The sequence below is a fragment of the Fragaria vesca genome, linkage group LG2 (genome assembly GCF_000184155.1).
Source record: "Fragaria vesca subsp. vesca linkage group LG2, FraVesHawaii_1.0, whole genome shotgun sequence".
Lineage (NCBI taxonomy): Eukaryota > Viridiplantae > Streptophyta > Magnoliopsida > Rosales > Rosaceae > Fragaria > Fragaria vesca.
In genome coordinates this window covers 7181801-7205442 of record NC_020492.1, presented here as the reverse complement: position 1 = coordinate 7205442, position 23642 = coordinate 7181801, and the positions used below count along the sequence as shown (strand labels likewise).

The window sequence follows — 23642 nt, the reverse complement described above, 5'->3', positions numbered from 1 at the left end:
AAGCTTCCAATCTTCACCTTCTGGAGGGTCTTCAATAGGATCCAACAAGTATCGGTCCACCTCATGTGAAACAACTGTTTGAGAGGAATCTTCTAGTGCTTGTCTCCAATTAGCCTGCATTGCTGCCCTCTTCCCAGTGAGGCTTGAAGAAGTTTTTGATCCACAGCTACTGCTCTTGGAAGTAGTTGAAGATTTCTCTGCATCCTTGTTACTTGGCTTTGCCTTTTTGGTGGCCATTGAGGTTGCATACAAGTCTGTGAGCTTGAAGACCAAGTCCCTCAACTTATCAGACTTCTGCTTGACTCTAAAACTGTCATAGTGCAGCTCAGTTTCACATATATGCTGAAAGTAGCGCAGCTTATAGCGAGGGTCAAGAACCAGAGCCACCAAAAGCAGTTGATTAATGTCATCGATGCTTCCAAAATATTTCTCAAACTTAGTCTTCATCTTACTTGCCATCTCTAACAAGATCTTCTGTGTTTGGCTGCCAGCTTCAAGGTGTCTCTGATTGAACAGGTCCTCAATCTCTTGCTGAATAATTACAAAATCATGGAATGCTTTCTGAGCTATGGGAGTATTAGTTGCAGAAGCTCGAAGGGTCACATCATGAAATTGCTGCATCAAGTAAAAATATTAGGCAGCAAGTAAACAGTTAGAAAATAATATTAGGCAGCAAATAAATTAATATCAGATTGAGTTAAAAAATACCTGAAGGAAGTTGACAAACACAGTAGATCTCTCCCAATCACTTAGATTTGGTGGCCCTACTCGTTTTTCTCTAACTGTTGGCTTGTTTTGAGCATCTGCTATGTCTGCCTCATCATCAGTAAATTCATCTTCCTCATCAAAATAGCTTCTATACTTTGAATCCTCTTCTTCAGCCATACGATCAAAAGCTTTTCGAAGCTGAAGAGCTGTATCCAACATGAGGAATGTGGAATTCCAACGTGTTGGCACATCCAATATGCAGACCTTCTTGCTGTCCAATTTAAGGATCTCTACACACTGCCTAAACACATCAAGCCTAGCTGGAGAACTCCTAACATAACGGACTGCATTTCTAATCGAAGCCACAGATTTATCCATCATCCTTAAGCCACTTTTCACAATAATGTTAATAATGTGAGCTAAACACCTCACATGTAGCCACTTACCACCTAAAACAGGTGGTTTATCCCAAGTCATCATTTTTTCACGAATGAACTTGATGGCTACCTTGTTAGCTGATGCATTGTCCACTGAAATAGTTAAAATCCTCTCTATTTCCCAATCAAGCAAGCATGTTTCCAAAAGCTTCCCTACGGTGTTCCCTTGATGATTAGGAATTACACAAGTTAATGATCCTTTTGTGTAAATTCCAACCACAATCTATGAAATGTGCCGTAACCACCATATAGTTAATATTTTGAACTGATGTCCATGTATCAGTGGTTATATTCACACAGTGACTAGCAAGCTCTTGCCTAAGTTTTCTTTTTTGATCAGCATACATCTCCCAAAATGTTTTGACAACCAAGCCTCTACCAGGAATCTTGAACCTAGGACATGCAGCTCTACAAAATCTCTTGAACCCTGGTTTCTCTGCTGAGTTAAATGGCATCTCATCTATTACTATCATCTCAACACATGCTTTTAGGATGCTATCCTCATCAAATGTTGTCATTCCTAAGGGTTCACTCAATTTTCCACCAGCAACAAACACTTTCTGGTGTTGTTCTAAATCTGCCCTACCCGGATATCTCTTACACACATTCTCAATATGTCTTTTCAGACTACTTGTACCATTATCATAAGTATTGCAAGCAAGGTCTTTTGAGCAGTACTTACATTTGGCGCGCGGCTCATTACGAACCAAGACCTTCTTCCCATCTTTGTACTCATACACCGGCCGCTCAAACTTCTTGTAATGCTCCCATACCATTGAACGCTCTCTTGACCCTGATGAAGACGCAGCAGACGAACTCTTCCTCGATCTCTTTTGGGGTTTCGGTGGCAAGGATGTCATGGTAGATGGAGATGGAGTTGCTGCAGCTGGTTCTTTTGTTGCAGGGATGAGGGAATTTTCAGCTGGAGCAAATTCAGAATCAACCTCCACATCTTGCTCCTCCGAATCCGAATTCGAATTGGATTCGAGTTCGAAGCTTTCTAATTCTATTTCGATTGTGTTTCCCAAAGCCCAATCCATGGGAAAGACTGAGAGTGATTGACTGATGGATTCATCTGGGTTTGATTCAAAGACTGAGAGAGAGAGGGCTGAGAGGCGAGTGAATGAGAGATTGAGAGTGAGAGAGGCGACGGATTAGGCCATTAGGGTTTTTTTAGGCTTTATACGCTCATTATGCTGCATCAGATTTGCGACACGTAGCCTCAAAAATTTTAAGTTCGGGTTTTCGGTACGGGTCGGGTCGTCGCAAACGAAACCCGGCCCGATCCAAAACTTTCAAAATCGGTCCGGGTTTAGCCCGACCCGCTGTTTTCTGTGTCAAAACCCGACCCGATAGGGTCGGTTTCGGGCCAAACCGGTCCGGGTTTTCGGGTTTCGGTTTTAAAAAAACAGCCCTAGGCAAAACTAGTTTTTTCCAGTGACAAGAACTCAGAATGGGGACTCTATAGTTTGGCTGCTCGAAGTCTCTCCCTTTGATGATTACGAGAGTTCGTCCAGCCAAAACTGATGATAAGTTTAACCAGAAACTAGTGACAAAACAAGTTTGTTCACGGGTCATTCAAAGGCATCATCATCATTCATTATCAACAAATGAAAGATTAGGGAAGGGATAATTTTATAAAAGGGAAGGTGATTGAAAGAGACCCAAATAAGAAAAAAGCCTAACTTCATGACTAAGCCTAGCCAACAACCCCCCTAGAAAAGAGAGGTCCACTTTAACCACGTTACGCACACATAGTAATAGTCTAATACTAAACAGCTCAATCAAAGTGGGGTGGTGCAATATCCTATGTGTAGTATGACCTTTACAGGTTGGCTGATAGGGTATGTTGGGTAAGCTTTGGGCAACAGTGAGCTCAAATACCTGAACAGGCGCACATGATTATGTTCTTTCTGCATATGCAACAATGTAGAGAAAGAGAGCTATTATAACAATCCCTCAGACCTCTGCTTCTTTTTTCGCGACTGGTTCGAGGGATCGACTAGTAAGGGATAAAGCGTTTGAACTTTGAAGAGCAAGTAATGAGAACTGAGAAGTCAATTACAAGCGAGAATCAAGAAAAGAGGCAAATCCTAATCAGCTTGGTTCCATTTTTGTAGAGATCTCAGTGTACTAAACTGCTAAAGTGTTTTTTTCATTAATCATCTCAGACACTGATTTCAATCTCAGGCTCTTGACTCGGCTACACGACTTAAATAAACGAACGATTTTCTTTTAGCCAGAACAGATACAAATCAATAGCCACATAGGTGATGAAGTAAATACGGATACCCAGTAAGGCCAATGACTACAAGGCCATGATTTTGCATCCACAGCCACAGGTGTCTCTTTGAAGTTATGGTAACAAACACCAGGACAGGGATCAGAAAGAGTAGACCTCTCTGCATAAAATGGGAGCAAAGCATATTAGTCAAGTTGAGGTGCAGTATTTGAAATTGTGCAAATGCAATCAGGGAGGCATGTTTAATCAAAGGTATATGACTTTTTCTTTATATAAGAGCGAATGCAACATTAGGAAACATAAAACACATTAGGCCAGTAAATAACATTGACCGAAAACTGAAGCTACAATTACTTGCTAGCTATCATTTGGAAGGCTGCGCATGCAATACAAACAACAAAGCATTCAATAAGTAGACTGATACCTGCATACTTTGTTCCACAGCAGGGAAGGTGGCCACCCACGGGTCAGTTTGCATAACAAATGGTTTTGAAGAAATTGCATCATGAGCCAACCCTCTATGGGTCAGCATCATAGGGTGCATCTGGAGTAAGTGATGGAAGAATCAAAATGAGCCTTTCATTACATTGGATGTCGGCAAGCATAGAATCATAGACCGGCTGATAGTCCCAAGTATTTCCGCTCAAGTCCATACGCTGCAGAGTACCTAATATTTAAGGTTATTTGATTTTTTTGTTCAAACGTAGAAGCAGGCATGCTAGAGTACAGAAAATCTGTTCACTTCCTATTCACTAGCGATCCTTAAGTGGATTATTTTGAATTGAAACAAGACTTTAAAGGCAGCTAATGCAAATACCTTTTGCATTTTTTATGGCAGAGCATATGGCGGTCAACGATTCTACAGGCATAAGATTATATGCAGCATTGACTATAGCAAGTTTGGGAGCCTCTGACATGAGCTTTGACAAAAAATTCGCAGTTTCAATTCCTCCACGGTTTTTGCTACACATAATTTATTGATATCATAAACTTTCTGGAACCAGGTATAGCAAAAATCAGAAGAAAAGTATTAACAATAATATCGAACCTTATGTCGATCTCCACTAGCTTCAACTCTTTTGTAAGTTTTTCTTGTAGTACCTGAAAACCAGATGAACGTAATCCAATACCTCCAGCATTGAGTACTTGAATGGGCGTACACAAAAATTCTCCCAAAACTCCTGCTACTTGACTGCATAATTGTGATTATGGACCCAGTAAATCTCGAGAAAGAAACAAAATTACAGAAGTGCAGCGTCTAAGCCAGTGCTGTGTGTTGATAAGACAAACCTGCCGAGGTCATTATCTGCAATAGACAGAGACTTCAATGGTCTGCTTAGGCTAGAAAGGGTTTTTATAAGTTCAGTCACTCCATGACAGGAAAGCTCACAGTTCTCCAACATTAAATCAACAAAGCGAGTGCATTTTTCGGAAGCTTCCATAAGAAAGGGAATTAAACTCCTGAGACATCAATGATATATAATGTTAGACCAAATATCTTATAGGTTCAATACTTATGTAGAAATTGAAAGTTCCACTGACCTGATTCCATCATCCCCAATAGGATTATCACTCATGTCCAGGACCTCCAAGTTAGGCAAATGAACAAGAGCATATCTAAGGTCATCTGCATCATCTTTGTTGAGATTGTTCCCCCTACAATGGTACATGTAATTAATAGTTTAAAATATGCATTTGTTTTTTTTTTTTATTTAATTTTTTTTTCAACATAAGCTTTGTGTAGCATAATACTATTACAACTAGTGGGAGTAGTGGCATTGTGCTTGTCCCAGGGTAACTACTGTAAAGCACTTGCTGTGCACCATTACGAGTTCAGTGATCCATATATTTTATAAATTCTTATTTCTAGGAATAAATGTTTGCATAGAAATCAGTAGTAACAGTGTAGATTGAAACCTTAAATTGAGCTCCCGTAATGATTGCAAGGACTTCCCAACTCGTAAAGGTGTTCGGGTGTTACTTTTTGATAGCGCAGAGAGTTCAGAAAGCCAGCCTGATATCTGCATGGTTTTGCGTAACACTCATGTTAGTTTGTACAAATGATATAACAGAATAAGAAAACTTATCTCAATGGAAATGCAACATTTACATTGTTTTCTGAAAGGTCAAGGATGGATAGACTGGACGAAGCATTGAGAAGCGTACTAAATAACACTTTTGCAAATTTCTGGCCAAGGTGGTTGTCGGAGAGTTTCAAAGAATACAAGGACCTGGAGCAAAATATGATAAACTGAAGGAGCAAAAAGGAATGCTGTTGGGGAAGCTAAACCATTAATCAAGATGCAAATGAATGACTACAAATGAATATGATTCAAAAGAGAAGATAAAACGTTGTAGTCTTGTAGACCTATAGTAATACACAAGAATCGAGATTTTAACCCTTTGGAAACGGTCGTAGGACAACATTATCAGCAACTTTAATCACCTATGTGTATCTTTCCAACAAGTTTTTAAGTGCCACTAAAAACTCCTGGTCGACAAAATTGAAATGCTAATAACTCCATGACTAAAATCCGGAAAGAAAATATTATGCGTTAAAGTTTATCTTTAAATTGAACAAGCCTCCAAAGATCAGCTATGCAACAGGAAATTCATAGTGAACTCACACAAACAAAACAGAAACAGAAATATATTCATTTATGAGCTTCTGAGCATGCCACTTGAATTAATCAAGAACACACACCAAAAATTTGGATATACTTGATTGGCCGGAGATTGGAAAAATAGACGCACCTTCCTGAAGACAAAAATGACACAAGTTCGACAGGTACAGAAGATGGGTTAGTTTCAAGAAACTTTGTCGTGTTGATTGAGAAGTGCTTTATTCCATGTGCTTGCAAGCTCTTTGGGGATAGAGAACTACAAATTTCGGTGATAGAAGCTGAAGAAAGTGTACAGTGAATGAATTCAAGCGTTTTTAAACTTTCACTGTTCTGGTTGAGAAGCTTACATACTCCAGTAATCTGTAGAAATGTAAATGGCATCAGGCATTTGACCGAACCCGCTCATAGCTAAAACATATTATCTGACCTCTGTAATATTTCTTGAATGTCAGTTGGCTACATGAGTATCACATCTGGAAATATACATGAGGATTGTATGGAATAAACATTTCTATTTTACTTTGTGATTTATTGGGGCATTTAAAAGTAAACATATATTTCCCAATTCCCAGCATGAGAGAGGTATCTTCATCTGCATTTTATATTGTACTTTTTCAAATAGGAATCCTACCAGAATCATCATCTCACCTACTCATGAGAGCAAACAACTTAAGGCTACAGAAATATTCAGAAAACTTGCTTTCTTTCTTGGGGAAGTGTTCTGTCCTTGAGAGAGAAGCTTGCCAACCATAGTCTATTTAATGAACATATAAAGAGAAAGAAAAGAGCTTACATGCTCCTTGGATCTTATCCACCTTAGTTCCAAGCTCTGCAATTTGCTGTTCCTCAATAAGTGCTGCAACAGATGATATTACAGTTGTGAACAAACCAATTCCAGCTTTAGGGGAAGGATACTTCCGGCCAATGAATATCTCCGCCTTTGTTTGTCATTATATTCCTCATAACTTTAATGACGTCTTTTTTTTTCTTTTTTTTGTTTTGACCCACAGAGGGGATGGGGAGGCTAAGGGACATAAATCAGAATTCAAGCATACAAAAATGACATTCAGCACAATATGGTTTGGACAGACAGATTCATAGCATGCCTCACAAAGCTTTCAGAATGGAGGCTTAAGACTTCTATAAAGTAACACAATTTTTTTCAGATGCAGATAAGGTGTTGTCCAGCTCTAATTAGGAAATCTCTGCTGGCATCTATAAATGAAGAGAGTAACTTACACAAATTTCTTCATTGCAGAAAATATTTTGAAGTCTCAGGCATCTGCATAAAGATAAGAACACAATCTAAGAACATAAATTTTGCATAAAAACAAGTAAATTGAAGTCTAGACAATGCATAACGAATTACAATTTCAATATACAGTACAACCATTCCTCCACTCTCTGAAGGTCATAGGATTTTGCTCTCATCAATTTGCAAACTTACCGGGCTAAGTAACCAAAGTGTACACAATGGTGACGTAGTTTAGAATAACCAGAAGTTGAAGTAGCCATGTCACCCTCACAACCTATCAATTCCAATAAAGAGTCTGCATAGAAGAAACACAAATGATCAGATAAAACGCATACAAGATTAGCAAGTATGCTGAATAGACAAAACATAAGTCTTTTAACTTCATAGGAATATAATATTATAAGAGACATATTTCCATTCAGTTCAAAACAACTAGGTGAACATGCCAATCAAGCTCATATATAAGCTTCAACTGATATCATTCACCCGGCTTTCAGCAGAACTTCATATAGGAAGGATTATACTAAAGCAACCATGCTAGCAGTTAGTACCTGAAATCTTGACTTCACCAAGGCACCCATCAAACGAGGGCAGCGAAGCTACCTCTGCTACTTCATCTAGACAACTGTTCTTTAAAATTTCAGAAAACAAAAAGAAACATATCGACCAACCCATTTTCTGTCACTGATAAGGAAAAAAAATCAGAAAAAGAAATGCATACTTTTGCAGATGTGTTTCCCAGTAAATCTGCTGCCACTCAGGCGGTTCAATGACTTCAATCCTACGGCCAATCTCCGGCCACCGCAATATAAACAAATTTCTCCACGCCTTGTCGAAATCCCCTGCCCTGCAACATGACTAAGCATTTCCACAACTGTACTAAACTCAACCAAATCACAAAAACAAACCAAATATGATCACGAAAACACCCAACCTCGAAGACCTCCCGCGCTTTCTACCATTTCCGATGCATTCATCAGAAAACTCATCTTCTCGGTCATCAAATGGCCTGCTTAACAAAGAAATGCAATTACAAAACCACGATAACATTTCAAAATTCCGAACTAAACTTCTGAGCAATCGCAATGTTAGTAGAGCTTTGATTAGGATGAAACCTACATTGCTCGGTGCAGCTTCTGCAAGGCGAACGGCGGCAACCGCGAAACCAGAAGATCAAGCAAGTTCGGAGGAAGCTCATGGAGAATCGGAAGAAGATCATCATCACCTGCAAAAATAGCAATCCAAATTCAAATTCTGAAACGCAGCTGCTAATTTGAATCAGCAGAATCGTAAATTTGAGGAAAACTTACCGCGAAGCAGGTCGGATTTAACTGCGTCTACGCACAGGGAGACCAGAGATGGAATTTCACTCTCGGTCATGGTTGAGATGAAATCAATCTGTGCGTTTTCGAAACGAAGAAGAATTTATAAGAGATTGCCGGAATTGCTATTATGCAGTAACGGAAGAACGGACTTACCGGAAAATTTTTGAGAGCTTATTCTGGCGGAAGAAGAAGGAGCCTCGGACAGAGAGACAGAGGAGTTGACGAGCAAACGTTCCGCAGAATATTCGTCTTTAGTTGGGAACCGGCTTTATAGTCTTCTGCAGCGACGTCGTTTTGGGTTTTAGGGAAAACTAAGATAATTCCAAATGGCTAAATATGGAAAATTGAAATCCCGGGCATCAAAGTGAAAGATGTGTGATTAGTTTAGCTCGATGCGGTGATTAAGTGAACTGCTCTCAACTCTCTCAAGGCTCGAGTTAGAAGAGTTTCTCGTTGAAAGCATATAGTAAACAAACAATAAAGTACTTTTTATGTATAATCAGGTTCGAGTTAAAAGACTTACACCGTATATATCTACATGTATAATTTTACTTTGAGAAATATAATAATTCGATCCAGTGCAACAATAGTACATTACATGAAGTTTGTTTCTTCCCTCCATTTTTATGAAGTTAGACCGAATAAATCTTCCACAAGTGTTTTTGCGTTGTTTCATCAGCACATTTCAACTACGTTTTAGTGAGATCAAGCTAGCATAAGCTGCATCTTACCCATACATCACACCGAAATAAAACATCACACTAAAATAGAATTGCTTATTATCAAGTTTGGAGTCCTAGCTAGATCATGCCATGCCATATTGCCATTGAATCGACAATTTATGGCCAAGGGCCAAAGCATTACGGAAACATCGCAAAGAGAAATACCGACTTCATATATTGTAAAATCTATTAGCTTATGAAATTATGAAACCACAGGAGTCAAATAGAAGAAGCAGGCAGCTGAGCACTACTCTATATATGTGCCTATATATCTAGCTACCAGCCTAGTTCCTGGAGTCCATGGCCATGATGGTGCTCAGGTTCATAGGGTTCATGTACTTGCTAGATCCGGTCATCATTGTCTGCACAATCAGCCGGTTCGCCCTTTCGGATGGATGGAAAGGATCCCAAAATGCATAGACATCACGGTTAGAGCACAGATTCGACAACGGGGTACACAGTCCCACCCCATTGTACGGTCCTTGCCCGCAACATACCACCCTTGATGTAACAAAGCCTACAAAAACGACGTCATTTTGGATACAAACACAATGATCAACGAGAAATGTATTGTTTGCAAGACGTGGTGAATATTTAGTTTACCATATTTCCGGGGGTTGCTGAGGAAGTCCATACTTGCATGAGCATTTGCAGCAACAAAAGCTTCAGTACCAAGCTGTGCGTTGAGTCCCTGAACCATCTGTACAAGCAAGGGATTGAAGATGGCTGCTGCCCTTTGCAGCTCTGGTGCACATTCACCATTCCTACTCCTCTGCGCCATCGCGGCCGGAACACAGCCCAATGGACCTGTACCAGTCACCAACACCCTTCTCCCTCCTAATTCATATAGCCTCTGCATATTACAGATTAAACTACTTAATTTACTTTGATTAGGTTTCCATTTTAGGCAAGTTTTCTACTTGTCCCAAAAGAGTAAAAGGTAAGAATGAAGATAATAAAATGCATGCATTCAATCCTTTCTCATCAAACAAGCTCTTTGTCATAATTTTATGGGGAAAATTCAGAAAGAACAGGAAGCTAGAAATAAGAAAACTTATTAACATGTAAAATTGTTTATTTTTGAGGTAATTATTGGATAATTACCAGAAGAATTTTGCGGTACTCGGAGATGAGGTACTGGGAGTACTGAGAAATAGAGTACTGGCGGGATCTTGCAGAGAAGGGTACCAAAAAATAGTTGTTAACGAAGTCATTGCCGCCAAGAGTTACAAGGACAAGAGCATCGTTTACTAGCCTCTTGGCTTGAGCTCCTCCGATTAGGGCACTCACTCGTTGTTGGTATTGCTGGAACAGCTCAAACTGCTTGAAGATCCTTATTATGTTGACCTAAAACGAATTAGTGAAATTCATTTGATTAGGTCTTATATCTAGGTAGATATGGCTCCTACTTAAACTTACAAATGTGTATTTTTTTTTTTTTCTAATCGAAAAAAAAACACTTACAAATTGAACCCCAGTATCATTGAGGATTCCAATTCCAGCAGAAGCAAAGTTGGCACCAGTAAGCAGCTTTTGTCCGGTAAGCTCACTGCTTAAGTATGGCAAGAGTAGCTCTGATCCCATTTGTTCACCTAAAACATATTAACATGGAAATGATGAACTTAATTAGTATGTGAAACTGAAACTATACAATAACTAAAACTAGCTAGGAACGATCATGATTGATGAGTACTTACTGACCAGGTCAGGGAGGTTCAAACCGTTGGAGAAGTGGCCGGTGGGGCGGTGGGTCGGGAAATCAATTCCGTAGGGAGGAGAATCGGCACGTGCAGTGGTGGCCAAGTAGTTGTTGTTGCCATTGTCCACAAGTGAGTCTCCAAACACAAAGAAAGCGCGAGCTGCCTCGGCTTGAGGAGGTCCAGGCAGTATCACCATTAATACTAGGGCAACAGCCATGGTGACACTGGAACAAACCCTAGGAGGTGTTGACATGAGAGCGTTAGCTGGAGGATTTTGGAGATTAAAGTATATAAAGCTGTTAGCATTGGTAGAGCCTCTGAGAATGTAGAGGGTTTTGTTTAGAGTTCAAGTGAAAGTGACGGGCATGGGAAATACGAAGTGCTTCTTTAAACAGAATAGAGCAAAAGCTAGCAAAGCTTTGGAGAGTAGTCGAAGTCATGTATATAAATGTGTGGTTTAAACTGGGGCGTTTTGAAATCGAAGGTACTCTTGAACCAAGGGACAGATCGTTGGAATGAATCTAGCAGTAAGTATGGTAGGAAGAAGTCATTATCATCGATCAATAAACAATGCAGTTTTAGGATCACTGCAAAAAAACCAGCAGAGAGCGTGGGTGCCCTAGCTTGGAAAGTGAAATAGTTTTTGCTGTGCTACTGCAGTTAAGCCATGTGAGTAAAATCAATGAGCATGGCTTTGAGTTGCTCAGATTATACCTATGACTCTGTTACTGTATTCAATATCTGCACCATATGTGGAAAACTTGATCGATCAGTTCAGTAAGGAAATGAGCAAAATTTTCTCGATTAATCCAATCTCTTTCTGTCGCATATATTTACACCTAATTTTGGACTTGAAAACCAGCTGATCACACTGAACCAAAATATATGTGGGAAACTTTTTAATTCGATCTGAAACATAATTTTCTCCCATTCGGCAAATAATTTGAATTACACTATGAACGTTATTACAAAAGACTTGTTTGGTGAGGAAGGTAGCAAAGCTCTCTTCATCCTCGTCTTCACAGTTCACACAGTACACATTGAATATTATGTTTGAAATTTGAAGATATAGCTATCAAATATGGAACCATATATACGAGAAGGGGCATCTTTTGAAACCGAGAAGGGGCATCTATTATACGGAAAATTCTGTTGTGCAGATAGGCATAGCATGCATGCTTGTTTCGTAGACAAATTTTCTTCAAAATTCCCACCCCTACCACTGTTGTTATGGACGTGCAGCCTCATCTAAGTTATATATATGTGATGTTTGCACCACTGACAACCCGTATTATACATGTATATAAATTCATAGGGTACTTGATCCAATAGCCGATCATTACATGCAATTATGAATCATGCCATGCATACAATATATCACTCCTTCAGGCTAATTTTGTTCACACGAGGGACGATTAATATAAGATTGTGCATTGGTTTTCAGCAGTCAGATTCATTTGTTTCTCATAATAACTGTCCTTTAGGCTTTAGCTGAGCACACATTTTTGGAATAGTAAATCAGAAAGTTAATGAATTGAGCCTAACTTACTGGGTGGTAAACCTGCATAGATTATTGGGCTTTAAGTCATGATACTTCTTCTAATAAGCCCAACCCAAACACAATAGTTTTTAACAGTTGGCGCCATCGCCTTCGACAGTTGTCAAATTCCGTTCCAATTTACCGCTATAAACAAACAAAAAAGAAGAAGTTTCCGACAGTTGGTCTCTGATTTCTTACCGTCGGTGAAATTCGCTCTCCTCAATTTGGGGCCTCCCAGGGCCCCCCCCCCCAACTCATATTTCACACAAATCCTTTTCCAAATTTCAATTCCTAAAACCTAATCACAGCTCTCGATTAGGGTTAGGGTTAGGGTTTTTCCCAAAATGCGGCGGAATTGCTGCCATGTGTCCCTAGCCTTCGTGCTCAAATTCCTCAACTTCCTTCAAGCCTTCGTTGGCGTCTCGATCTTACTCTACTCGGCGTGGATGCTTGATCAGTGGAACCATCACATTCCGGTGTTCCCTCCGTCCTCCGCGCCTTCCCCGGACCCTCCTTTCTCACTCTCGCTGAGCTCCGGCGCCGGCGCAGTTTCCGATCAGGTCAATTTTGGAGTCCAGTTGGTGTCTGGGTTGGATGAAGGCATGGGGTTTCAATTGAATGCCCTGAACCTCCCTGCTCCTTGGTAATTTTAACTTCTTTGAATTTTGCTGATTTTCTGTTTTGGTTCGAATTTGGGGATTTTAGGGATTTGATTGCAAGTTTTGTGGTTTGAATTGGAATTAGTTGGAAGTTTCCGGATTTGATATTTATATGTGTTTTTGTTGGTGGCAGGTTCATATACTCTTTTATGGGAGTGGGGGCTTTGCTCCTCTGCATTACTTTCATAGGTTGTATCGCAGCTGAATCGATCAACCGTTGCTGCTTGTGTTTCGTATCCTTTAACGATACATTGAATTTGTATACTGTTATCTCATTAATGCGTTGCTGTAACTTCTGTAGCTTAGATTGATGTTTCTAGAGCATTGAATTGGTATGTGTTCTAATTTGCAAATTCTAGTTTGGCATCTTAATGAGTGAAACGCGTAGGTTAGAAGCTTGGCATTCCCTCCTTTCCCTTAGTTGTAAGATTTTTCTATTTAGAAACTTGATGAACTTGCCAAAAAAGTACTTGTTCTGTATATTCATCCACCTCCTATTTTCCGACTGCACATTCTACAGTCTCAGGACAATTTTCACGAGTTCTGAACTGAATGTTGTTGAGGCATTGAACTTTAGTTAAAGTTTTAGGGTGAATTATATCATGCAAGTTGGATTGTATTGAATTCTCGTTCCACAGTTTCTGTGCTGGATTCTTTATCCTACATTTCCCTTAACTCTTTGCAAACATTAGTACAGTCTACTCATAACTGTACTAGCTCTAGCAGAAGCAGCTCTGGTAGCTTTCATAGCAATTGATCACCATTGGGACAAGGTATTACTTTTGTTAACAATATTGAACATTATTCAGTAATATCTGCAAGGGTTTTCACCCTGCTTGTTTACCAAATAAAGTTAACAACGGTTTATTATGCTTGTACAGGATCTTCCAGTTGACCCAACTGGTGAACTTGAGAGTTTTCAATCTTTCATTGAAAAAAACATTGACATATGTAGGTGGGTTGGGATAGCAGTTGTTGGAATACAGGTATGCTGCAGTTGTAGTTGTGACTTTGTTGCTCTATTTATTGCATAGTATTATGATCTGTTGCCCTCTTCATTCACACAAGCTGTGATACAAGTATTCAATTCCAGCGTCTTCTATTCTGTCCTTTTTCAAAATTACATGGTTGCCTTTTAGCATATGAGAGCATATCTGTTTATGATTATAAAGTTTGTTGATTGTTTTCTAAAATACATCATTCTTGAAATGGCAGGCTTTATCTCTGCTACTAGCAATAATTCTACGAGGCATGATATCTACCCATAAAGCTGACTATGATGTTGAAGATGAGTATGATGCTAGGGGTAGAACTCAGGAACCACTGCTAAATCAACATTTAAGCCAAGCATCTGGATCAACTAAGGTGGATGGCAGAGGGACTCACTCTGACATTTGGAGCTCACGTATAAGAGATAAGGTATTTCTGTTTTGTAATGTCCATAACACACTTTGATCCCCTATTTTTCAGTAGCAAAACTTGAGTTTTTAGTCTCTGTCTCCCTTTATCTGTGTGTGAGTAATGTTGAAGAAGATAGGAAAGCATAATAGGTCAGACCCCATTAGAAAATATTAGGAAAGAAGACATATTATGCTACCTATAAACCTGCTTTCTTATCTCTGCTACCTTTACATTTTGAATTGAATTAGAGGAGCACAGTCTTGGTCAAACAGTTGCTGTTCTGCTGTACATTTTCAATTTCAGCAAGCCGGATGTTTTCCAAGTCGTAACGAGTTTTTAGCTTGATTTATATCATTGACCCTACCCCTGAATTATCCATATATATGAAATTTGGAGTATCAAATATAAATGGTCAAGTTTATGGGTTGCCTGTCACCAATAATCTCTGAAGTAAGTATAAATTAAGTGGTCCAACTTGAATCTGTAGGGGGCACCTATATTTTATCTCCTTGACTAATTTTTGCTCAATCTTCTGGTCATGTCATAGCGATCACCAGGCTCTTTGCCTGAACATTTATGTTATTGTTCAATGTTCATTATCCTCAATTGCTCATAGTAGATAAATTTCGCTGTTATGACACCCGTGGTGCATGTAACCATAGATTTAAAATATTAAAAAAATATCTGAACTTTTACTGCCTTCAGTTCACTCTTCACAGTTACATTGCCTGTGCCCTTAGTCTGTGTTATTGACCATGTGAAATCCGTGAACCAATGCTTCTACCAGGATCATCCTATGTATTGCCGTTCAAACCTTGTCATCTCTAACCACAACCTTATTTCTTCTATTGTGCAGTATGGACTGAGCTCTGGTGATAAATACAATTCCGTAAATCAGAATGCATCATTGAGTATGAAATCCAGGCAGTGAAGGCATAAAGGTTTTTCATTGATATTTGACTGTATATCATCATTCTCTCGTTTCCAATGCCTTCTGCTCTAGTTTCTAGAATGTTTTTTCTAATACTTGGACAAAACACTGATGTGTGTCTATATACAAGTCTTCAAAAGTGTGTTTATATCTATTGCTTGCTTTGCCCTGTATCAATTGGCAACTGTGTCCAGTAAGATGTTAGTCACTAAGGGTAAAAATGGTAGAAAACTTGTGATATATGTACAATGTTTGTGATCATCATCGTACTTGGTTTATTGTAAAGTTACGAAATAACAGAGATCATATCAAAGCAACACATGGCTTTTGTGTTTGTTATGCAGAACTGTACCTGGTAGAAAACTAAAAAAAAAAAAAAAAACCACTGCTGTTCACATAAAGATATACATCAAGTATCATGCCACATGTACCAAATGATCTCCGCCCTTTTCAGTTTTCATCGCCAGAAACGAAAAGCTAAAAACAAATCAAATGATAGATAGTTTCTCCCATTGGATCCAAAGCTGTCTACCTTGTCCGTAGTTTTCCTCTGACAATCATGAGTCTGGTCGTAGTTTTCCAGTTGATCTATATAAGACTGCGATATCAGCTATGCTTATAATGGAATGCTGTATCGGTGGGTTTCTTTTATCCACGGTAATTTTGGGATGGATCCTTTTATGATCAACAGTAATGCTAATGGTGATTATTATAAACTTCGTTCCATGGGATTTGATGTTAGGTTAGGTCGCTATGGCACTACTAACTGCCTTGGTGTGTGTGGAGGGGGTCTACGTATCTGTTACTACAGGGTGGAAAACGATGCACTATATTTGGGACTGGAATGAAGAACAAGATTGTGATCAGAATGGAGCTGGCAGCAGTGAATTGTGTTGGAAACCTTGGAAACAGCCGGAGTTTATTCACTGGGATTGAGTTTGCCTACTACAGGGTATCCGTTGGCTTTTGATCCAAATAATGATGATATTTTGTATCTTGATGTTGACGAAGAACTTTGCCTGTGCAACATTCGAACAAGAGATTTGATGAAGCTCGTTGGTAAGGACGACGTTGATGTTGATGGCTGCTTCTTTCCATTAGTGCTTCCATGGTGGCCGACACCAGTTCCTAGACTACAAAAGCCTTCATGCATGGCTCGCAAAGTTGACGATAGTGGCTAACTGTTGTTCAGATGGCTCGGTAAAGTAGAGGCCGGACCTGAATTGGTGCATGTTATCAGTGCTGCACTGCTGTAACTTCTGTAACTAAGATGAATATATCTAGACCCTTAAAATAGTGAGTCCATAACTGGAAATCGCTCAGTTAACTTGGCTGCTCATTAAATCTACTAAACTAACACAAGAAAGAAATTTGTAGTCATCAAGGTATAAGTTCCCAGAAAACAAATGGCCTTGTCATTCGACTCATTCCCAGTTTCCCACCCCAATTTCAGTTGGAAAATTTGGACTGTTGTACTAGATGAAATACCAAAGAATTTAAGTTCCCAAAGCTGAAAGTGCTGGTATATAAATTTTAGGATCCTATTATTCCTATACTATAGTATATGATTTTAGCATGTAAAAATTATGTAAAACAATGTTCCTTACATTTTTATATCAATATGAATATTTTCTTCTCCAATCAGTGTTCTTGTCCTTTTGATGCAGTATGAAGTCCGGTCATTACTACAGTCCTGTAAATGAGAATGCATAGATCTGTAGGAAATCCACGGCTCCAGGCACTGAAAAAATATCGCTTATCAGAAAAGGTTTCCTTTGATATTCAAATGTATATCATTGTTCACTTGCGTCTATTGTTTTCTATCGTGTCAAATATATTATTATATCATGTATTCATGTTGTGTGTATATACCTCAAACTACTGTAAATTGCTTTGTTGCCCTGCTTTACCAGTTTGCCTTGTACCTACTGGGGGAGATGTGTCTTTCTGGTAAGGTGATATATGTCACTAACTGCAAAACAAAGTGCTCCGGAACATCTGATAATGGGTGGAGCACATACTAAACTTTCATTGTTGGTATGGAGCACAATGCAACCTTACTCAATTCAATCTGAGATTTTTTTCTTCTTCTTTGACTCTACGTGCTTATGTGGTAGTATCATACAAGTTCGAATTTCAGTTGGCTCACCTGAATACAGTAGCTTGATCCTTGTACATGATGCTCCTATTAGAATCTTCTTATGGTAGTGCTGGTGTGAAACCTTGTCTTCTCTGAACTTCTTCTCCTATAGTAGGCCGGACTGAGTTCTGGTGATAAATACAATTACATAATCAGAATGGATCAATGAGTATGAAATCCAGGCAGCGAAGACTGAAGATGTTAAGATTTTATTTTATTATAATTGACTGTATTCTCTCGTTTCTAATGCTTTCTGCGTTCATTTCTAAAGTCTAATATTTTTCCCAAACATTAATGTCTGTGTATCCAATTGCCTTGTATCAATTGGAAATGTGTTCAGTAAGATATGTTGATCACTAATGGTAATAGACTAATAGTAGAAAGCTTATATATATGTACAGTGTTTGTGACCATCATCATACTTGGTTTATTGTGAACTTAAGAAATAACAGAGATTATATCAAAGCAATACATGGCTTATGTGTTATTCATGCAGAACTGTACCTGAAAGAACTGAAAATAAAAAAAGAAACCACTGATGTTAATAGAAAGAAATATAATAAGTAGTATGCCCCATGACAAGCTTTGTAACCATCATCATACTTGGCATACTAAATTATCCCCGCCCTTTTCAGCTTTCATCACCAAAAACGAAAACTAAAAACAAACCAAAAGATAGATAATTTCTCCGAGTTGATCCAAAGCTGTCTAATTGTCCGTAGTCTTCCTCTGAAGAATAATAAGACTTTATGTGCAAGAATTTTGCTGATGCATATTCTGGCTAGCTAGTTCTCTCCGAGTTAAGTTTCTGCCTCTTGAAAGGTGATGCTGTTGAATCCAATGAATATTGATGATCTGCCTGGCGTGGTATTGGTTGAGATCCTTTCTCGACTTCCTTGCTATAAACTTGTTTTTCAATCCAAGTGTGTCTCCAAGCGTTGGTGCGCTCTCATCTCAGATCCTTACTTCATTGGCCGCTTTCTATACCATCTCCAAAGTACTGCTATGGAAGCGCCACTACTAATCCGTACTTTGATAAACCCCAAAGGGGTGGAACTGTCATGCTCACCATCCTGCTGGTCGTCCAATTTGCTAGCACCGGTATTCAGAAAACTCATGAGTTTCCATGGATTGAAACATGAGCCTATTGTGAAAGCTACTTATAACGACTTAGTTTTGTGCTGCGAAGATGAGATGGAGTTCTACTACATTTGCAATCCATACACACTGGAATTTGTTGCTCTTCCTCCCTCTCCTCGGTCCTATGCTTGGCCCCCAAGGAAAGCACCAGCAGCAATCATCTGTGATCACAACTACTATGATTACACGAAGGAAGGAACAGGACACAACACCATCCTGCTTAAGGCTGATTATAGGTGCAAGATTGTCAGAATACTTCCATTTGTAGTAGGGGAAGATCCTTATCAATCTTCCAAGTTTACAGTAGAGATATTTTCTTCTGAGACTGGTGAGTGGAAAGAGTCGATCATAGCCTCCCCTATACCTTTGTATTTGAACACAAGCCATATTAGCTTTGCTTACAATGGAATGTTGTATTGGTGGGATTCTTTTACCAACCGTCATGTTGGGATGGATCCTTTTATGATCAACAGTTATGGTAACAGTGATCATTATAAACTTCGTTTCATGGAATTTGATGGTGAAGTTTTAGATCACCGCGACACCATTAACTGCTTTGGGGTGTGCCGAGCGGGTCTGCGTATGTGTTACTACCAGGAGGAAGAAGATATTTTGTATGTTTGGGACTGGAGAGAAGAAGGATATGGTGATCAGAATGGAGCTGGCATCAGTGAATTGTGTTGGAAACAGACTGGAGTTTATTCACCGGGATTAGAACCTGATAGTGTTTTGGAATTGTTAGCGTTTGATCCAAATAATGATGACATGTTGTATCTTCTTGATGTTCATGAAGAAATTTGTCTATGCAACATTCGAACAGGAGATTTGTCAAGGCTCGTTGGAAAGGATCATGTGAATGTTTTCCACTTCTTTCCATTAGTTCTTCCATGGTGGCCAACACCAGTTCCTAGACTACCAAAGCCTTCATGGCTCTCAAAGTTTATGAAGAAGTTGAGGCTAGTAGCCTACTGTATAGTTTCCATTTGCTCTGAGTGATTGTGTTGGTTTGACTACCTAAGAGTTACGGCTGGATCTCAAGTGGTGCATTATTTCCTTCCAAAGTTTCTTCCGATGCTGGAACTTTTGTAACTAAGATTGATACATGTTGAGTCCAATAATTTGAAAATGCTGAATTAACTTGGCTGCTCACTAGAACTACTAAACTATCACAAGGAAGAAATTTCTACCCAGAGAACAAATGGATTTGTAATTGCCACAATGCCACCCCAGTTTCTTTAGTTGGAAGAGTTTGCATTGGAGCACTAGATGAAATACCAAAGAAGTAAATTCGAAATAATTTTTAGTTTTCAAAGCTGAAGTGCTGATAAACATAGTGTGTGATATTGGCAATGTAAATTAATGTGAAACAATGTTACTGACTGTCTCGTATCAAAATGAATATTTTCTGCATGTCCTTTTGATGCAGGAGGTTAAAGCCCTGCTGAGAACCATAGTTCTGTGAATCAGAATGCATAGAGGTATGGCAAATCCAGGCAGTGAATCTCGCTGATCCATTTTTTGTCTTATCGGCTTCCTTGATTTTCAAATGCATTCACTTGTTCTAGTGTTCTCTGATATGCATTTTGTGCTGATGAAATAATTGAAATACTATCACTTTGCATTTTGCGTCTTAAGTATACCTCAAAGTAGTGGTGATTGTTTTTTTTTATTTTTTATTTTATTAATACAGTCCGTGAACTCTGAAGAACATGATTTAAGCTACAAATAAAATTCTGGCAAAGAAAATCTGCCCAGTATATTTTTCAGATTGTACAAGTTTTCAAATTAGCAACATAGCTATCACTATGAGGAAGCGGCCCAAACGTGCTGTAGATAGAGAGTGAACTCTTTCTCACGGCCAAGGAGCACAGAAGAATGATCAGCATTTTTTATGATGTTAATTTGTGCCTCAGGAACAGCCATCCAAATGTTGTGGCTGCACTCTACTGGCACAACCTGGTCTCTATCTCCATGGATTACAAACACTTTAACCCCGGCTTTGCTTATAACTTCCAAGTAGCTTTCCATTAACTTTGCACCCCCACAAATCACATTGTGCATGGTGTGCCAAGCTGAATGATGGGTGTGCCTACTTAAGTCCATTGTCATAAAATGGAGGTCCTTTCTCCAAGTGATTAACTTTACGATCCTCTCCCATATCCTGTGGTTGCGGCATACAAGGAAACAGACACATCGACCCAGATGCTCATACCATGACATAAATGATGTTCCAAACATGAAAAGTGGCCATAGTTTCCTTTCAGCAAGCCTATGAAGCACTCTCAAACTATCTCCATCTTTAGAAGGGAAGTAAGGCTACAAATAAAGTTCACATAAAAATTAATGAAGTTTCTGAAGATGACGCAACAGGAAGAAAGAAGAGATTGTAAGCTCAGGTGAACTTACAGGTGCTACAAGAGTGATTGATTTTACCAAGTGCGAGTGCTTAGCAGCTAAAGCAATTGCAATCAGACAACCCATGGAGTGTGCAACCAAATGGAAAGAAGTTAACTGGAAGGGACATATGACAGATTTCTCAATCATTTCCAAGTGATCCTTCAAAGTATACAAACAGTCCCTTGGCTTTGGGCTTGAACCAAATCCCAATAGATCTATGGCAAACAACTTATAATGCCGACTAACAGGATCCGAAATGTTTGGAAACACAGTTTCTGCCCAAAATGAGGAAGAAGAAAGAAACCCGTGAAGGAATATCACATTCTCACTTGCTTGTTGTACTCCCAAATCCTCAGTGATGGCTGTGAATCATAACAAAGCAACAACATCAATGAGGTCAGACAGAGCGGACAAACTTTCTTCAACTCCAGGGACAATTATGGTTTCTCATTTTTGAATCTTAAATATTATGGTCATATTGCGAATATGCATTGAAACATTACATTGTGTCCCCATGATTTTCTCATACAATCAAGTCTGCAAGTAACAAACAATGAGGAAACTAAATTGAAAAAATTATATATGCACTTGCTGCAGCACATTTCCATGAATTAAAGATTATAAAAGATGAGGCATAAATGAAGTCAAGAGAGAATATATATACATACCTAGTGAAGAGGGCTGCTTAACAACAAGATGTAGGTTGTGCTCCTCAGTATTCAGCCATGAAACACAAGAGTGACATCCACAGTCAGACCACCTGGCAACTCTGCCACCACTTGTTTTGTGGTAGCTTTTAGCAACACGAACAAGACGACCCAATTCCTTGAAAATGTTTTTCCTCCGGTATAAAGTCTCTGAAAGCTGTTGGTGATCATCTTCATTATTCCTGACCTGCTCAATTTCCCAGCTGCGACCACAAAAACAAGAGCCCGGCCGCCCTTCAAACAAGTAGTCAATATATCTGAACAGGATGCAGAGAATGGCGTCAAGAAGGTCAAAAACGAGGAAAACTATGAAGGCCAAGCCAGAATTGAGAGCTGTTGCCGCCTTTTCCAGCCACTGATGAGCAGACATGGTAACCCTGGTGGTTGCTTGTTGCTATGAAGCACAATATGTAACCTTACCCCCCTTCAATATGACATTTTGTTGTTACTTCCTTGTCGTGATGCTTCAGTTTTTCAACCATCGAATTTTGTGACAAAAAAAAAACAGATGTAATGGTTGAAAAATCCGGAGCATCGATCTCATTTGTATTTATGAGAGATAAAAAAAAAAATTAAAAAAAACAGGGATTAATTACAAAAGACCCCCCGAGCTATGGGGTCCTTTTCGTTTTGGTACCTAACTACTAAAATCTTGCGTTCACATACCCGAAATTCTCTCCGTTTGACAACTTAGTACCTCCGTCTACCTCCGTCGATTTGAAACTTTGTCTACTGACATGGCACTGCTGGGACCCACAACAGTCAGTTTATTATTATATTGAAGGGATATGTTCGTCTAATTCTATTCAGCTCTCTCTTTTTCCAGAACTACACCGATCTTTCTGACAATAATGCGATTTCATTCAAAGGCAAAGCAACAACCCAGCAAAATCATTAATCAACAAAACTTGAGGCTACTGAAATTTGACTGAATCAGTATTTGGAATAGGATAGGAAAACCATTCACAGACCCAATAATGACAACGACACCCTATAATGACTAGTTGACAACTCCTACACCCAATGGTAAAAAATGGGTACAACCGTACAAGCACAATGCCAATGCATCATTGAGTACATTACCTCCATTTCGACCTCCTTCTGAAACATCAAATTTTCAATTGAATCAATGCAATCACTACAATGTGTTTAATGGGTTTTGCCGGTAAATAAAGACGATCCAAAAAACTATACAAGAAGAAAGATATATATACCATATCATTGGCTTCATTAATTTGCTTCTGATTGTTCTAAGAACATTGGCTCTGGCAGCCTGGTTTTCAGATGACTTGCATTCCTTATCTATGAATATACAATCTCAAAAACTATCCGAGGGTTTCTTAATTTCCTGTTCATATGAATCACACCACCCATTAGATAAGATAAAACAGAATTTCTCATCTGTTTGGTACTCTACACCAATGCATTAAAATTCAAGTATCTTCCTCTACGAAAATCGAATTAATCAAATCCAATCCAAAATCAATACAGCAGAGAAGATAAAGAATGAGATATGCCTTTCCGGGAACAAAGCAGGCAATGGTACAGAGAGACATGCAGCCATCACAGGTCCTCTGCTTGTCCTTGGAAGGAGCAGTAGTCTTTTACCCTAGCTTTCAGCGACTGAGCGCCACTTTGCGCGGTGGATTTGGCGTCCTTCTCCTCTCATTTCAGCAGATGATGTGGTACTTGTAGAGGTTGGGTTTTGGGCCGG

The 23642-nt window shown here is 39.1% G+C and overlaps 4 protein-coding genes across 5 annotated transcripts; 1 reads left to right on the top strand and 3 right to left on the bottom strand.

Annotated features, from left to right (window-relative positions):
• Positions 1-3169: 3169 nt before the first annotated feature.
• LOC101313464 lies at positions 3170-8829 on the bottom strand. The gene is made up of 18 exons (XM_004289977.1): positions 8745-8829; positions 8577-8664; positions 8386-8491; positions 8201-8275; positions 7988-8113; positions 7818-7891; positions 7459-7561; positions 7251-7293; positions 6805-6867; positions 6142-6371; positions 5498-5618; positions 5305-5408; positions 4930-5043; positions 4678-4848; positions 4436-4579; positions 4205-4350; positions 3812-4054; positions 3170-3547 (listed from the first exon to the last, which is right to left on the bottom strand). The coding sequence occupies exons 2-17, from the start codon at positions 8644-8646 to the stop codon at positions 3906-3908; spliced, it is 1839 nt and encodes a 612-aa protein (XP_004290025.1). The 5' UTR covers positions 8647-8664; positions 8745-8829; the 3' UTR covers positions 3170-3547; positions 3812-3905.
• A 768-nt stretch (positions 8830-9597) lies between these two features.
• On the bottom strand, positions 9598-11230 carry LOC101294729 (GDSL esterase/lipase At4g28780-like). Its single transcript, XM_004292214.1, has 5 exons — positions 11011-11230; positions 10778-10905; positions 10418-10660; positions 9917-10166; positions 9598-9830 (listed from the first exon to the last, which is right to left on the bottom strand). The coding sequence occupies exons 1-5, from the start codon at positions 11228-11230 to the stop codon at positions 9598-9600; spliced, it is 1074 nt and encodes a 357-aa protein (XP_004292262.1).
• A 1531-nt stretch (positions 11231-12761) lies between these two features.
• LOC101313753 (tetraspanin-18-like) lies at positions 12762-16169 on the top strand. The gene is made up of 6 exons (XM_004289978.1): positions 12762-13196; positions 13346-13445; positions 13905-13985; positions 14094-14198; positions 14428-14631; positions 15470-16169. Exons 1-6 carry the CDS (start codon positions 12898-12900, stop codon positions 15542-15544), a joined length of 864 nt encoding a protein of 287 aa, XP_004290026.1. The 5' UTR covers positions 12762-12897; the 3' UTR covers positions 15545-16169.
• A 4425-nt stretch (positions 16170-20594) lies between these two features.
• LOC101312979 (monoacylglycerol lipase abhd6-B-like) lies at positions 20595-22423 on the bottom strand. 2 transcript variants are annotated; one of them, XM_004289975.1, is made up of 3 exons: positions 21890-22423; positions 21231-21583; positions 20595-21140 (listed from the first exon to the last, which is right to left on the bottom strand). In XM_004289975.1, exons 1-3 carry the CDS (start codon positions 22296-22298, stop codon positions 20628-20630), a joined length of 1275 nt encoding a protein of 424 aa, XP_004290023.1. In that variant the 5' UTR covers positions 22299-22423; the 3' UTR covers positions 20595-20627. The 2 variants fall into 2 exon arrangements, with proteins under 2 accessions (XP_004290023.1, XP_004290024.1); XM_004289976.1 differs by having other exon boundaries at positions 21258-21583.
• Between the last annotated feature and the right edge of the window lie 1219 nt (positions 22424-23642).

Bases quoted from the DNA above. Each gene is read 5' to 3' on its own strand.
- LOC101313464 (XM_004289977.1), bottom strand. From the start codon at position 8,646: ATGACCGAGAGTGAAATTCCATCTCTGGTCTCCCTGTGCGTAGACGCA. The intron at 8,492-8,576 runs GTAAGTTTTCCT...CTATTTTTGCAG, and splicing joins TAAATCCGACCTGCTTCGCG to GTGATGATGATCTTCTTCCG. The intron at 8,114-8,200 runs GTTGGGTGTTTT...GTCATGTTGCAG, and splicing joins AAGCGCGGGAGGTCTTCGAG to GGCAGGGGATTTCGACAAGG.
- LOC101294729 (XM_004292214.1), bottom strand. From the start codon at position 11,230: ATGGCTGTTGCCCTAGTATTAATGGTGATACTGCCTGGACCTCCTCAA. The intron at 10,661-10,777 runs GTAAGTGTTTTT...AATTCGTTTTAG, and splicing joins ATGATACTGGGGTTCAATTT to GTCAACATAATAAGGATCTT. The intron at 9,831-9,916 runs GTAAACTAAATA...TCGTTTTTGTAG, and splicing joins CAGCAACCCCCGGAAATATG to GCTTTGTTACATCAAGGGTG.
- LOC101313753 (XM_004289978.1), top strand. From the start codon at position 12,898: ATGCGGCGGAATTGCTGCCATGTGTCCCTAGCCTTCGTGCTCAAATTC. The intron at 13,446-13,904 runs GTATCCTTTAAC...TGCAAACATTAG, and splicing joins ACCGTTGCTGCTTGTGTTTC to TACAGTCTACTCATAACTGT. The intron at 14,199-14,427 runs GTATGCTGCAGT...TTGAAATGGCAG, and splicing joins TAGCAGTTGTTGGAATACAG to GCTTTATCTCTGCTACTAGC.
- LOC101312979 (XM_004289975.1), bottom strand. From the start codon at position 22,298: ATGTCTGCTCATCAGTGGCTGGAAAAGGCGGCAACAGCTCTCAATTCT. The intron at 21,584-21,889 runs GTATGTATATAT...TATGATTCACAG, and splicing joins TAAGCAGCCCTCTTCACTAG to CCATCACTGAGGATTTGGGA. The intron at 21,141-21,230 runs GTAAGTTCACCT...CTTTATTTGTAG, and splicing joins CAATCACTCTTGTAGCACCT to CCTTACTTCCCTTCTAAAGA.